Source organism: Sinocyclocheilus anshuiensis, unplaced genomic scaffold (genome assembly GCF_001515605.1).
Source record: "Sinocyclocheilus anshuiensis isolate Anshui unplaced genomic scaffold, SAMN03320099.WGS_v1.1 scaffold308, whole genome shotgun sequence".
Lineage (NCBI taxonomy): Eukaryota > Metazoa > Chordata > Actinopteri > Cypriniformes > Cyprinidae > Sinocyclocheilus > Sinocyclocheilus anshuiensis.
In genome coordinates this window covers 424,248-439,870 of record NW_015558619.1, presented here as the reverse complement: position 1 = coordinate 439,870, position 15,623 = coordinate 424,248, and the positions used below count along the sequence as shown (strand labels likewise).

The following is a 15,623-nucleotide window of genomic DNA, read 5'->3' as shown; positions in this document are numbered from 1 at the left end:
CACCCACACACACACACACACACACACACACACACACACACACACACACACACACACACCTGTTTTCAGCCATAGAGAGAGGAATGTGTCACATGCAACCACACTCAGCAAATATTAATATTACTCAAGGCCATGGGGATTCCCACAGGCTTTGTTGAAGAATCAGACCGTTCCCTATGGATTTTCGGCAATACATGGATACGACAAAGTCAAAAGGTCACCCTTTTGGTAACTAAACTGATTCCCAACAGATGTGCTAGTGAAAGTCACATATTTTAAAAGTATTTAGGGGTGGTTTTCCTAAATAATCTCTATTATGATTGTGTTTGATATCTATAGTAATGTGCTGATAAAGCATGATTCATCTCAGAGTCACGGCCCGAGGTTAACCTCTATGTTTGCTGAAGTCTTGTTTTCAGTCTAATTACATTTCACTGAAGAGTGTGGAGTCAAATTCTGTATCTCAATGTATCAACTAAACAATGAAAGAAAAGATGTTTATGTGTCGTTCACACTGACAGCTATTTGCAGAAGAAATGTGGCCAGAAATCATTCATTTTTAGAGGTGGCGACATGAGTGACAGGTGATATTTTATGTGCAAATGTGACGTTATGGGTGACTGCCAACGGCAATTTAAACAGTGAAGCACTTGTGATGCCTGGCAAGATAGTCAAACAGGAATGCCTAGTTGCAACCAACAGTATAGTGACCTGGGGGCCTCCAGTGATTATTCAGTGTCAGTCAGGGTGTGAATTATAGGGCTTAATTCCCACTTAATTAATTAAAGCTCGATTCCCCCTAAAGCAAATCAACACTACAGTTGGGGGGTATTACATGTATTTGCGTTTTCATAATTCATTTAAATACATATATAGGCCTACATTTCAACAGCATTATCAAATGTTTCAGTAACCATAACAGTTAAGTTACTAGTTAATCAAAACTATATCACAAAAAAAGTAGTATTTTGTTTAAAAATGCCATTATGATCAGCGGTTATAGCTAAGTGTGTGCATTGCAAAATATCAGTGTCACATAAATTAGACGGATTGCATTCCAAAAATACTACCAGAAATAACAAGTCAAGTACACTGGAAGTCACTGAATAATTCAGGCAATGCTGTGAACGCTCCTTTACAAATGGTCTATTAGCCTACATATACACAGTATTTGAATTTCATAAAAAGATATAAATCAAGTCGCTGCTTCTTTTTTTCACAACTACAGCCACATTCATTATTTAAATAGTCCCTGGGTGATTTTTAGTGAATGTAGGAAGTCATTTCCCCCAAGGTTCACACAGGAGTCCAATTGACTCCTGTGTGAAAAAAAAGGTGCATTCACTAACTAACCTATGACCATGTTAGACTAATATTTGACAACCAGAGAGCATCTAAATACATTTCATCTTCATTTTAAACAAGATATATATTGCTCTAGAATTTAAAACCAAACAACTTGTGTTGTGCCTGCAAAATGCTATAGGCCTATTTGATTTCACGTTTCTAACGCAATGGCATAGCCATTTTATTTTCCAATTCGATAGATACACACTTCCCGGATTTCGAGGTAATATAGTTAGTCTCACTCACAATGTCGCAACTCTATACCACATAAAACCGTGTTTGCAGAAGTGAGAAAGACATCTGAGAAGAAAACGCCACACATAGAAAGTACCACAGCAACACGTCTGTAATATATTAAACAAACTTGATCATGTCTAGACTACGAAAAAGGTAACTTCGTCAGAATGATATCGCTTAATAAAATATTGAAATGACCACTAGTAATTCGTTTATTTCTTACTCATAAACGTGATGTCAAATGCGTTTGAGAGGTTGTTGTGTTGAGACACATATGTGTGTGTGTGTGTGTGTGTGTGTGTGTGTGAGATATGTGCCCTTGTGAGAGAGTGACTTACCTGTTGTGTTGTCACTTGCACGGAAGTGCATATAAAGGTTGGGCAGGTAAGCGCACGCGCTGAGTCTGTCTGTCCAGGTGAGCTCAGACCCGCTCGCGCTTACATGCTCGCATCCCGCGTTTGCTTGCTTGAGAATATGAACTTGATTTTTTCTCCTGTGATCAGAAACCGTGAGGACTAATGGGGATTGTTTCACTCTACATTGTCCTTCACTTCTGGCTCGGCACTGTCGGAGGTAAGACTGAAGAAATTTTCATCAATCACACAAATACAGAACATAGGCTACGTGCAGTTTCGTTCCTCATTCAGCTTTGAATTCCGCCTTTAAAATGATCAATCATTTAGAGCAATATGAAGTTTTTTTTTAGCTAACTTATTTCCTTCAATATTTTTATTAAACTATATTTGTTTTGAAAATTAAATCATTTTGAACATCTGCATCAATATGACAAAACCTATTTAGATGATTCAAATCTGTCATTTAAAATCTTCTAAGGCTATAGTTTCTCTTATTTACATTTAAATTGTTTAATATTTACGCTTCATCTCACATATTTTCATGAGAAATGTAGCTATGTACTGTAAATAGCGTAAAGTTCTTGTTACTGTCACATAATTATATAAATGCTCATTATGTGAAGATATTAATCACCTTCAAATGTTACATACAGACCTTGAAACTTGGTACATAAAACACAAAGGAACAAACTCATCCTGACATCACAAGACAAGAAGTTACTAAACATGACAACAAAATTAACATAAAAAATAATACATATTAAACTTGTAAACAGTCCAAAAAATGCTGCTATTCATGCCCTAGTGCATGCTGGGAAGACAGAGATTGGGACTGAACCACAAACCCATTTTCTTTTTCTAGTGTAAGCATTTTTGCACTCACAAATGCGTCAGTCCATCTCATCTGCTGCTTATTGGTTTCACCTAAAAAGACCTACACTGAAAAAAAAAATTCATTCATCCAATTAAAAAAATGTAGGGTAATGATTCACATCTGTATTTTTTAACTTGAGCCAATGAAAAATAAATAACTTGCCCTTTCATTACCCTAATTTTTTTTTAATTGGATGAATGAAACATTTTTTTCAGTGTAGGCATAAATTGTTGTAATAGAATAGAACCTGTGCAGGTTAAGAGTTAAGATTCATTTTTAGTGTAAATTTACTTGCTGCTTAGACTACTTTTTGGCAGAGAGCAAATATATCAGCTGACTCTCTATGGTTTTGATGTTGCGTGAGAAACTTTGTTGCTTTGAGAAAAGCGAACCGCATCCACAAACCACGCTGTGCTGTGTCGTGTGCAGGGACGTGTTCTCAATTTAACGCTCTCTCCTGTGACGAGTGTCTGCAGCTGGGGCCACAGTGCGCCTGGTGCACACTACAGGTAACAACTGCTTTTGCTTTCAAAATGTTTCAGAATGCAGTGAACAAACTCTTCTTGAAGGGATAGTTCACTCCAAAAAAAGGAAGTAGTACAGTACAATATACTGTAGCAAGAATGGTAGTAAATGATTCTTCACATCCTCTTTTTAATTGAAAAATAGCCATGAGGAAGGCGCTATAGGGCACATACACTAAAATCTTATTGTCAGTCGGCTTATCTTGCATAATTGTTGACATTAGTGTTTTTTTTTTCTTTGACATATTTGTTTTTGTGTTTTGTGAAAAGCTGTATGTGTATGTTGCACCACTGGTGTGAAGCCAAAGACAAATTTCCATTATTATGGATAACCCTTGTAAAAAATAAAATGCTAAAATGTATTTAAAACTTTTATTTCATGCTAAGTATACTACAAACACATTTACATATTTATGCTCAGGAAAAATACCCTGCAGTTGTACTTTTAGTATACTAAGCTGCTATACTTAAAAGTCTGCTAAACTGGAACAACTAATTTTGTGCTTAATGCACTTTAATTGTGCAGACGTCCATATAAAGATATATAGTGAAGTATATTTGGTTGTGCTAAAGTGGAACTATTGCAAGTATACTTCAGGTACACTTTAAATATCTTGCATTTAAAGACCGATATTATACAGAGACCATACAGTCCTTATTAATGGTGATATTAAAACACATTTTAGGCATAATATTAAGAAATGTGCATTGTGCAATAAAGAAATACTCCAAATAAAGTTTAATTATAATTTTATATCAGTAAGTCTTAAGTGATGTGTCAATAAAAAAGTTAATACTTAGAATTAAATAAATGTATTTTTAATAAATTATGGCATAGGAATATTCATTTTTTTCTAGGGAATACACTGAAAAAATAACAAAGGATTTGCTTTTCAACCATTTTTACTCTGAAATTTCTAGTAAATTTCACAATGTGAAATTTTAAAGCAGAAAGACTAAACGAGTATATTCATGTACAACATACTCCAATAATATTTGTTTTATTACCTTATTAATTTAGAAAAAAGGTTTACATTGTGAAGTCAAATCATTATAATATAATATAATATAATATATATCTATCAATTTTAGTTTAACTGTCTTATGTCGCTATGCAACAAAAAATTGGTAAAGTGTTACCAAAAATAATGAAAATGATTGTTTATCCAGAATTTCACTGACTTCTTCTCAATCGATGAGAGATGCGACACACCCGAGGCTCTTCTTCAGAAGGGATGCTCCGGTGAATTCGTGGAGTTCCCCGTCACGAACGTCAAAATACTGAAAGATCAAGGCTTAGGAAAGAGCGCTGGCCACACTAACGTTTCGTACATCGCACCACAGAAGATGCGCCTCCAGCTTAGACCAGGTAAAAAAAATGGGTGACACAGATTTGAAAATCAAAGAAATGTCTCTCTACCCACAGCTGCTTCTCTGCTGAGGTACTTCCCCTGACGGTAAGATTAGAAAGATTTAGTTATTAAGTGACAGAAAACCAACCACAGATGAACTACACAATGTCTACTGGTGCCGAAGATCATTCTGACCTGGAAAACATTTGTACCACACCGGAATCTCAGAAAGTAAACTTGTGCCATTTTTGAGCTTCGTTTGTCATTTCTCTTCCACAGGAAGTCAGCTGACCTTTCAGATTCAAGTGCAGCAACCGGAGGACCATCCGGTGGACATTTATTACCTGATGGACCTGTCAGCGTCTATGTATGATGATCTGAAAATGATCAAAGACTTGGGCTCGACGCTCTCAAAAGAGATGGCTAAGCTTACCAGCAAATTCAGACTAGGATTCGGTTCCTTTGTGGAGAAACCAGTTCTGCCTTTCATCAAGATAACACGCGAAGAGTTGGCCAATCCCTGCAGGTGATTCCCATAATACACCAGCTTAGCCAGATCTGAGGGGTCTGCCAGTATAAACCCAAGAAGTAAGATGGATGGGACATCAATGGGGGGAAAGTGTGATTTAATTTCAACCGATCATGTTTATGACCACTGAGCTCAGTGAGTTACGTCACATGACATCATCGTCCATTTAGAAGTGAGCGATGAACCGTTTCAGACAATAGAAACCCATTTTTAATCACGCTTCTCTTCTGCAGGAGTGTTGATTTTGAATGTCTTCCCACATTTGGATACCGACACCTTCTGTCGTTAACGAGCAGTACTGACAAGTTCAATGAGATCATCTCAAAGCAGCAGGTATCCGCGAACATCGACGTGCCAGAGTGCGGTTTTGACGCCATCATGCAGGCAGCGGTGTGCGGGGTGAGTCGGTTTCCCTTCAAATGCTTCGCTTTTATGGAGAGAACACCATTTTTTTCAACTTCTGGCAATGTCACTGTCAACTCAGGACAGGATTGGCTGGCGGAACGATTCCATGAAGCTGTTGGTGTTCGTGAGCGATGCAGATTCTCATTTTGGGATGGACAGTAAGATGTCCGGCATCGTTGTCCCCAATGATGGAGAGTGTCACTTGGACGACAATAATGAGTATTCCATGACTGCCCATCTGGTAAGGTGAAGTCTGCAGCTTCAGTTTCTGAGTATTCAGGAAATTTGGATCACTTAAAGGAATATTCCAGGTTACAGTGACTAGAAATTAACCTCTATAGTCGTATTCCATTTGAAACAAATAAGGCTGGGAGGGATAGATGTAGTTTTTGGAAACACATATTTTCAGTATTTCATCGGCCAAACGATCGACACCAAGATAATACCAAGAATAGTACAGTTGAACAGACATATATCACTTAAAGAGATAGTTCACCCAAAAATGAAAATTATCCCATTAATTACTCACCCTCAAGCCATCCTAGGTGTATATGACTTCCTTCTTTCAGATGAATCCAATCGGAGTTATATTAAAAATTGTCTTTGATCTTCCAAGCTGTTTTAATGGCAGTCAGCAGGTGTTGCAGTGCATCACTCCAAAAGAAGTGAAATAAAACGCATCCATCCATAATAAAAAGTGTCTCACACGGCTCCGGGGGGTGAACAAAGGCATCCTGTAGCGAATCGATGCATTTTTGTAAGAAAAATATCCATATTCAAAACGTAATAATCACTTTAATCTAGCCTGCGCCAACAGTTGTACACAGCAGCAGTTCCGGGCAGATGACGTATGAGGTCAGCGTTGCGCATGCGCCGGTGAGTCTCGTGAAAACCAACGTTTGTTAACAGGAGCAAAGGAAGCAAAGTTTCTTTACTTTAGCAAAAGAAAACCAGTCTTCTCTTGGCTTATATCGAAATCCTCCAACATTCTTCTTTACAAATCTTCGTTTTGTACTTCTAATTCTTGACCGTTGTTTTGTTTTGATCTCTCCCCTGCGCTTCCACGTCCGTCACTTCTGAACGGAGCATGTGCAACGCCGACGTCTTATGTCATCCGCCAGGAACAGTGAGCGCAAGCTAGATTAAATTGATTATTACGTTTTAAATATGGTTATTTTTCTTACAAAAATGCATCGATTCGCTACAGGAGGCCTTTGTTCACCCCCGGAGCCGTGTGAGGCACTTTTTATTATGGATGGATGCACTTTATTTCACTTCTTTTGGACTGATGCACTGCAACACCTGCTGACTGCCATTAAACAGCTTGGAAGATCAAAGTCCATTTTTAATATAACTCCGACTGGATTCGACTGAAAGAAGAAAGTCATATACACCTAGGATGCCTTGAGGGTGAGTAATTCATGGGCTAATTTTCATTTTTGGGTGAACTAACCCTTTAAGGCCTTGTTTTCATTTGGATCAAATTAAATGTGGTGTTGAGCTGACAAAGGTAGCATTGATGGCTCTAGAAAAAAATTATTTTAATGCTTCAGTTCCTAAAAGCAAAAGGAAAAGTAATACATTTACATGTACGCATTTACATCAATATACATTTTGGTAGTTGACATGAAATAATTTTGGGTTATTACTGTATTATTACTGTAAATGCTCTCACAAAAATATGCACTTCATTTTCTAATTATATATACACTATATATGTATATATATATATACACATACAGTATATATATATATATATATATATATATATATACTGTATATGTGTATATATATATATATATAGGGTACGGAAAATTTCCAGCGATATCGTTGACTTGATTGCAAAGATACTATTTAAACTGAACTGAGCTGGATGATGACATCCCTGAATTCAATGATGAACTGCCTTTAACTGAAAATTGAGTGTTTACTATTGTCCTTCTGCATTATTGACACACTATTTTCCCAATTAATACTGTAAAGCTGCTTTGACAATCTGTATTGTCAAAATATGTAAATAAAGATGAAGCATTTACAGTAATAATTTGGAGTATTATTGTCAGATGCTGTCAATGTAACTTGAGTTGCATTTAACTTGGAATATTCCTTTACAACGTATTTATTTTGAGTTCTTGTTTAATTACTATATTTTAAATCTAAATAAATTAATTGAATAATGCTTTTTTTAAACAAATGAATGTAGGTGTGTCCTGTCTCCTGCAGTATTTCTTGTGAATTTGTTGTCTGACTTAGTGTCTTGTATTTGGTACTTTTCTCATCTGTATTTAGGAGTACCCAACATTAGGGCAGCTTGTGGACAAACTGGTTGAAAACAATATCCTCCTTATATTCGCTGTGACTGACAATCAGAGGCAGAACTATGAGGTGAGAAAAGAGTAAGGGATTTTCTCTCTCATGTTTATTCATTTTAGGCCACAATGAGGCAAACAAAAAGGCATGTGTTTTTCTGTGTATGTGGAACCTGAGAGGACCTGAAGGAAGATATAGTATGTGAATAGATTGCATGAATCACTATTGTATTGAGTTCTCTTTACAACATGTTCAAACCCAGACCGACCTCTCATGACACAAATATTTTATGTTCTCTAAATTCTCCTTTTCTTTCGTCTTCCCTCCCTTTCTACATATTGCTCTCCCACATCTCAAATTCTGTGGCTGCTCTCCAGGAGTTTGCAGTTGATGTTTAACCACCTTCTTCTGCCTCTCTGATAGAATTATGCAAGTCTGATTCCTGGTGCTACTGTGGGGGTGTTGGCATCCGATTCAGGGAACATTCTGGAACTCATCATGACCTCGTATAAGGTACAGTTAGTCTTCACAAGACTCAGTGTATCAAGGGTAATGTGAGAGTGTTCCTGGACGGTTCATGGAAATAATGGCCCTATTAGGCCAACATTCACACATTTGATGATCATGCACATGTTTTTTATGCTTTGCAAACTTTAGCGTTTGGATTTCTGTGGTCTTTTGAATGTTTTGCAAATTTGGCTGATTTTAAGGAAATGTTATTTTGCAGGCTGACATAGATGAGGTTTCTTAAAATTGTGAGTGATTTAGTGATTAGTTCAAATGGGTTGAGCTTTTGAATTCTATCTGTAAAATTCATAGCTACAGTTGCAAATGAAAAATAAATAAAACATTTTTTGTTGTAAATATATTTTTTAAAGAAACAGAAAAAATATAATAAATGAAAAATAAAGAAGATAGATAGATAGATAGATAGATAGATAGATAGATAGATAAAATTATATTTTTATTTTTCATTTATTATATTTGTTTGTTAATCATTGAGGAAATGCAAAAAAGCAGAAAACAAATAATTTTTGAATAAGTTGCCTAACTATTCCGAAGTAAAAAAGTAATATATTTAAAATACATTTATTTCATACTAAGTGTAGTTCAAATCTATTAACATATTCACTGACATATCGCTCGAGACTTGCTGATATAAAAATATATATATTATATATATTATAATTAAACGTTATTTGGAGTACTGCTTGTGCACAATGCACATTTCTTAATATTAAGCCTAAAATGTATTTTAATGTCACTGTTGATGATGATTGTATTATTTTTGAATAATATTGGACTTTAAATACAAGATATTTAAAGTGTACCTGAAGTACACTTGTAATAGTTCCACTTTAGCACAATCAGATAAACTTAAGTTAGACCATACTGTACTTCCACACAATTAAAGTGCATTAAGCACAAACTTAGTTGTTCCAATTTAGAATACTTTAAGTATACCAATTTAGTATACTAAAAGTACAACTGCAGGGTATTTTTATTAAGTGTAGAGATATGTAAATGTATTTGTAGTATACTTAGCATGAAATAAATGTGTTTCAAATACATTTTAGTATATTTATTTTTCACTAGGTTTACCAAATGTGGGAGAGAATTATTTCTTGGGAATTATATTATCTGTTCAATGTTTCCCTTCCCTTTAACCCCCTCGGCTCATTTTCATGAGAATCGCCGTGTTCACAGAGCGTGTCTGCACTCGTTCTATGGCTGTCGTTTTTGATCTCTTCATCTCCGTTCTCCATCCCCCATTCACTCTTACCCCTGCCTGCACTCTAACTTTCATCAACCCCTCCAGAAATGACCTGAGCACTGCACATCCCACCCTACCTGACACAGCTCCACTATGGTGGCGTATTATTGAAGTGTAAAGTCTGTGACAAACCTCAGTAAATAAGCTAGAATAGACTATTTGAATTGAAGTTGACAGTCTAACGTCGCTCTGGATGCGTTGGCACCTGGTGTGCTCGTATTGCTGACTCGGCACACGAGTCAGCCAGACACAAAATGAGCTGCTCAGGTGCTCAATCTTACATACTTACATAACATTGATACATTTTTTATCCTGATTGGCTGACACAGGGTTTCGACTATTTGTTTTCTTTAATACCCAACTTTATGAATTACTTGATTCTAGGGGTGGGCGATATGACCAAAATTATATATCATGGTATTAGTCATTTTATTTCACGGTAACGTTATATATCACGATATAGTTATTTTTGCATTAACATGAATGACAGACAGCAGGAATATTAGACTGCTGTCACTTTAAGAGCTGCCCGGATCCAATATACTGTTACACATGTTTTCTTTCTCAGCTGTTTACAAGAATGCTTGCAAAGACAGGCATTTTGACACATACAACTGTGTGTATTTAACCATTAAGGCCTATAAAGCAGCAAAAATATCTTTGTTCAATACTCCTGCTCTATGAGCACCGTCTTCACGTGCGGTCGTCTCTCTGACATCGCTCTCTCAAACAGTGCATGCTTATACCAAAATTAGTTCTCTTTTGCTTCTAATTTCATTTTTTTAGTTCTAGTTATGTAGAAAATGATCAGCCTCTTCACTGGGGTCCTGATCACCCTGTCAAGGTTTATTTTGTGGTAATGACTGGCTCGAAGGAACGTTTTTACATTAAAACATTACAAAAATGATACTCTTCACACATTAACGGACTGCTCGTGTTTGTTGTTTGATTGACAGGAACTGAGGTCAGAGATCGATCTGGAGGTGCTGGGCAACACTGAGGATCTGCAGCTTTCCTTCACAGCACTCTGTCAGGACGGGGCCATCATCACCGGACATAAAAACTGCTCCAATGTCAAAGCTGGTGATGTGGTCAGTTCTTCATTCAATCTTTCCTTACAGTAATGCTTCTCTTGGTAGATTAAAACACGACTGAAACAAAAAAAAAAACAATGCCTGTCACGTGTCATACATCTGTTTGATGAAATAACAAACATGTCACATCATGTATGATTTATAATGCAATGATTATAATATTGATATAGTTCTTGCACCATTGTGCTGACATGACAGCATTTAAACAAGTGTTTAAATAAATCAAACTTCCTGACACTTACAAACAAACCTCGCCGAACAAGTTGAAGACGTTTTTAAAATATTTGCGCAATATGTTGCGAAATATGTCCTGTGAAAATGATTTGAATCGTACACAATTTCTCAAAGCAATCGAAACAAAAGTGATCTTTTCTCACTCAGGTATCTTTTAATGTTACAATCGAGTTAAAAGGCTGTCTTGCCGGTCCATGGCGGTTTTCCTTGCGGCCGGTGGGTTTCCAAGATGCCCTGGAGATCGAACTGGAGTCTCAGTGTGTGTGTGACTGTCATCAAATCCCTGAAGCGAACAGCACCTTCTGCAGCCGAGGGCGTGGGGCGCTGGAGTGTGGCGCCTGTGTGTGCGATCCAGGCTTCGTGGGGCCGAAGTGTGAGTGCACAGAGGGCCAAGAACAAATCAGCGACTGCAGGTGAGAACTGCAGGTCATGGAGAGTTTCCTGCGAGGCACGCAGACATACTTTAATGTAAGATTATGTGTGTGGCAGGGCGCATGAAGGTGTGGAGATGTGCAGCGGCCTGGGCGAGTGTTTCTGTGGACAGTGTGTGTGCCACCCGTCCAGTTTTGGACACGTTTACGGGCCATACTGCGAGTGCGACGACTTTTCCTGCCTCAGGTTCAGAGGAGAGCTTTGCGGAGGTCAGTACCCAGTGTAACCCTTTGAGTGGAGGGAAAGAAAGCGCTGGCACTGTGGGAGGGATATTTGATCTGTGGAATGTTAATGAAAGAATAACACGCTAATAATCACTAAAACAGTTGCTGTACTCGGGAGGACACGGGCGGAGGGGTTTAATGCGGGCCGTCTCATGTTTATATATGTTTGCATATCAGTGCAAGTGTGCACTGTGAGCTTTTTATATTTACCTTAGGGCTGTCGATTTAAGGTGATTATCACAATTATTATGTGTGATTCAATTATTTAAAAAAACAGTGAAAATAATGAATGAAATTAATAAAATTCATGTTTGAAGCCTTTGTCTAGCTTAAAAGTGTAATGTTAACTTATGCTAATAAAATTAAGGTAAATGCTGTTTTCAGCAAATATTGGTCATTGATTATGTTATTTTGATGAATGAATCAGCATGTAATTATTAACAAATTTATGAACTGATAAAACTGATTTATTATTAATAATGAAATGTTTTAGTTTTTTTTTATATTTAATGTTTTAATATCTCACATGCTCACCAGTGCTGCAATATTTGATCATACATACAGTAAAAACTGTAATATTGTGAAATATTATTAGTTTAAAATAACTTCATATTATTATTAGTTTATTCCTGTGACGCAAATATGAATTTTCAGCATCATTACTCCAGTCTTCAGTGTCACATGATCCTTCAGAAATCATTCTACTATGCTGATTTGCTGCTCAAGAAACATTTCCTATTATTATTATTAATAATGTATATATTTCTGTGGAAACTGTGATGAAGAAGGAAAGTAAATAAAAAAAAAAAGCATTTAATTAAAATTGAAATCTTTTGTGTTATAAATGTCTTTATTGTCACTTTTGATCAATGTAATGCTTCCATACTGATTTAAAGTATTTTTTTAAATATTGTTGTATATATTTCCTTTATGCTTGTTTGTGTAGGTCACGGGGAATGTGACTGTGGCGAGTGTGTGTGTCACAGTGGTTGGATGGGAGAGTTCTGTAACTGCAGCACCAGCAACAGCTCATGCGTGTCTCTGGATGGTTCCATCTGCAGCGGACGGGGCAAGTGTGTGTGTGGGAAGTGCGAGTGCACCGTTCCTGGAGCCTCAGGAGAGTGGTGCCAAAGGTGCCCAACCTGTGGAGATGTCTGTAGCTTGCCCAGGTAAAGACATGCATGTCTGTCTGTGACTAAAACTGAGTTTCATAATGAAAATGCAGCATCGAAAGCCAATTGTTTTGGCTACAATCTAGTTTGAATCATTGTGGGCTGTCTTGATATTTTTGTAATAAGCAGTTCAAGAAATTGTGAGATGTTAATATTTATGTTATTATATAATTTCTATAATTTCATTATTTAAATGGCCTAATTAGAAGAATATTTGTTTAATTTATTAATGTGATTATTGCCATTAATACATGTAAGTGTATTTGAAAATTTGTTTCTTATCGCTTATTTTAAATGGACCTCCAGCTTTCGGCTTTCAGAGCAATTTTCGTCATGACTATTGTGTTTGTGTGTGTGTGTGTGTGTGTGTGTGTGTGTGTGTGTGGCAGCTCTGTGTGTTTTTATGAGTTGTCTTGTCCACTCATTTCCAGAGGGCATATATGAGCACCAAAAGGCATGTGGCAGCTCTGCAGTATTGCATTTCCTTCCCACTAAAGGTCCTGTCACCCTGCGGGTCATTTGACTCTGTGATAGAGCGATACAGAGAGAATGAGACTGAAAATGAGAGAGTGCATCTCTGGGAAAAACACTAACAAAGAACACAAAACAAAGCTTCCTCTAGAGACGAACTCTCTGTGGGGTCGACGGGATTTTTTTTAAATGTTGTCTTTGTGTCCCGCAGGTCTTGTGTGGAGTGTCACCTCAAAGCTAAGGACCCGTTGGACGAGTGTGCTGTGAAGTGCAACTACCTACATGCCACCTTCAGCAATTCCACAGGTCAGAATCCATTGATTTGTTCTCTGCAGTGTCTGTTTATCAGAGGTCACATGGTCAGTAGGGTAGTTGTTTGTTAGGCAAAATTGTTTCATTTAATGTACGCCTTTTTAAAGCAACAGTATAGCTAAAAATTAAAAAATATAAATTCAAAATTTGCCTCATGTCATTCTAAACCTGTATATTCCAAGTCTTCATAGTCAATTTTATGATACCTTATGGCAAGTATTTATGGCAATATTTCGACATTTATATATCTATAAAACATACTCATATCTATTTTCATGTAGTACTTATTTTTCATCCACTAGTATCTATTCCATAAGGAACTAGTACTTATTTGTGGGCTACAAGGGCTTATTCTTTAGATACTAGTACCTATTAAATAGACACTAGTACTTATTCATAACTATTAAATTGACCCTAGTACTTATTTATTAGATACTAGTACTTATTTCAATAGTAACTAATAACTATTCTTTCGTTACTAGTAACACAATCAAATTTTTGCCATAGTAGATACTAGTGCCTATATGATTAGATACTAGTACTTAATCATTACATATTAGTACTTATTACATAGGCCTACTTGTACATATTAAATAGATACTAGTATTTATTTATTACATACTACTAATTATCCACTATATATTAATTCTTATTATTAGATACTAGTAATAAGATTTTAATTGAACTCTACAGTGCCCATTCTGACTAGTCATAACATAAGACTAACAAAATAGCTGTGACAAGTATAATAAGATTTATTGCTAGTAAGAATTACAAAAATATACTAGTGTCTACTGAATAAGTACTAGTACCTAATTAATAACTACTAGTATGTATTAAATAGGTACTAGTATCTAATGAAAAGTAATAGTATTTAATAAATAAGTACTAGTATCTAATGAATACTTACTAGTACTATTTTAAAAGATACTAGTCACAATTGCAATACATACTAGTCAGAACTGAAAAGTTAATAGCTTAATGACAGATCCCCATAGAAGTCAATAGTAATAATTTGAAATATTACTAGTAACAGCAGAATAGTTACTAGTCACTATTGAAATAAGTACTAGTATCTAATGACTAATTAGTAGTAGTAGCTAAAGAATAAGCACTAGCCAGTGAATAAATACAAGTACTTAATGGAATAGATGCTAGTAACTAACAAAATAAGTACTGCTAGCATGAAAATGGATACTATTAAGTTTTAAGGATTAAATGTTAAAAATGCTTGCCATATACTTTCATGCTGATTTCTTCAAAAACCTCAAATGTGTCTTAATGTACTCCTATCAGCTCATACAAAGCAGACATCCTTTAGAACGGCCCTCTTGACACTTCACAAAGGGAAACATGCTACTTAGCTTGTTGTGTGGAGAGCCTATTGTTGGGGCCCGTTGGGTTTCAAAACCCTTGAGTGTCTATACAAGATCAGCCTATTATATGAACCCTGAGATCACAAGGCAACTGGTGCTGTGGAGGCTGGCTCTGTACGCTCTCTGATTGGAAGACAATCAAAAGACACAAAACACTGTCTGTCTTTGATAAAGACATGAGAGGGACACAGGAAAGAGATATAAAGAGATTGAAGGGAATAAAAAAGACTGTTTTTAAATGGGATAATATCATACATACACGACTTGGTATATATATAGGGGAATTTGGTGAATATTAGTTTGGTGAGTGATGAATAATTAATTTTAAGGACAAAATGTAGTAAGGGATTTGATTTTGCCCATCAGGAGTCAACTGGAGTGTGAAAAGTGTTTCTTATAGGACGGGTGTTTGGAGAGGCGGAGTTTAAAAAGTAGAGGTCTTGGTGATGTCATCAGAAAAGAACATTTGTTTTAGAGGCGGACATAATACATTTTGATTAAAGATTCAATATTTTCACTTTTTGTTTTTGAACATTCAAGACCATGTATTAAGAAAATAAAAAGGGTCAAATTTGTTTTCATGTTAAATAAATAAACACA

The 15,623-nt window shown here is 36.2% G+C and overlaps 1 protein-coding gene across 3 annotated transcripts in view; it reads left to right on the top strand.

Moving 5' to 3' along the window:
- LOC107680548 (integrin beta-6-like) overlaps positions 1-15,623 on the top strand; it is a 20,825-nt gene that overhangs the window by 4,017 nt on the left and 1,185 nt on the right. For 2 of the 3 annotated variants that reach the window (XM_016476478.1, XM_016476476.1), the window contains exons 2-14: positions 2,088-2,157; positions 3,244-3,323; positions 4,509-4,707; positions 4,970-5,216; positions 5,453-5,618; positions 5,704-5,865; positions 7,914-8,009; positions 8,358-8,447; positions 10,665-10,799; positions 11,184-11,449; positions 11,526-11,677; positions 12,639-12,861; positions 13,547-13,641. In XM_016476478.1, coding sequence (XP_016331964.1) covers positions 2,103-2,157; positions 3,244-3,323; positions 4,509-4,707; positions 4,970-5,216; positions 5,453-5,618; positions 5,704-5,865; positions 7,914-8,009; positions 8,358-8,447; positions 10,665-10,799; positions 11,184-11,449; positions 11,526-11,677; positions 12,639-12,861; positions 13,547-13,641 — 1,966 coding nt within the window. In that variant the 5' untranslated portion in view covers positions 2,088-2,102. Of the gene's footprint in view, positions 1-1,973; positions 2,000-2,087; positions 2,158-3,243; positions 3,324-4,508; positions 4,708-4,969; positions 5,217-5,452; positions 5,619-5,703; positions 5,866-7,913; positions 8,010-8,357; positions 8,448-10,664; positions 10,800-11,183; positions 11,450-11,525; positions 11,678-12,638; positions 12,862-13,546; positions 13,642-15,623 lie in introns of those variants that run through there. The other variant, XM_016476477.1, reaches the window with a different exon arrangement.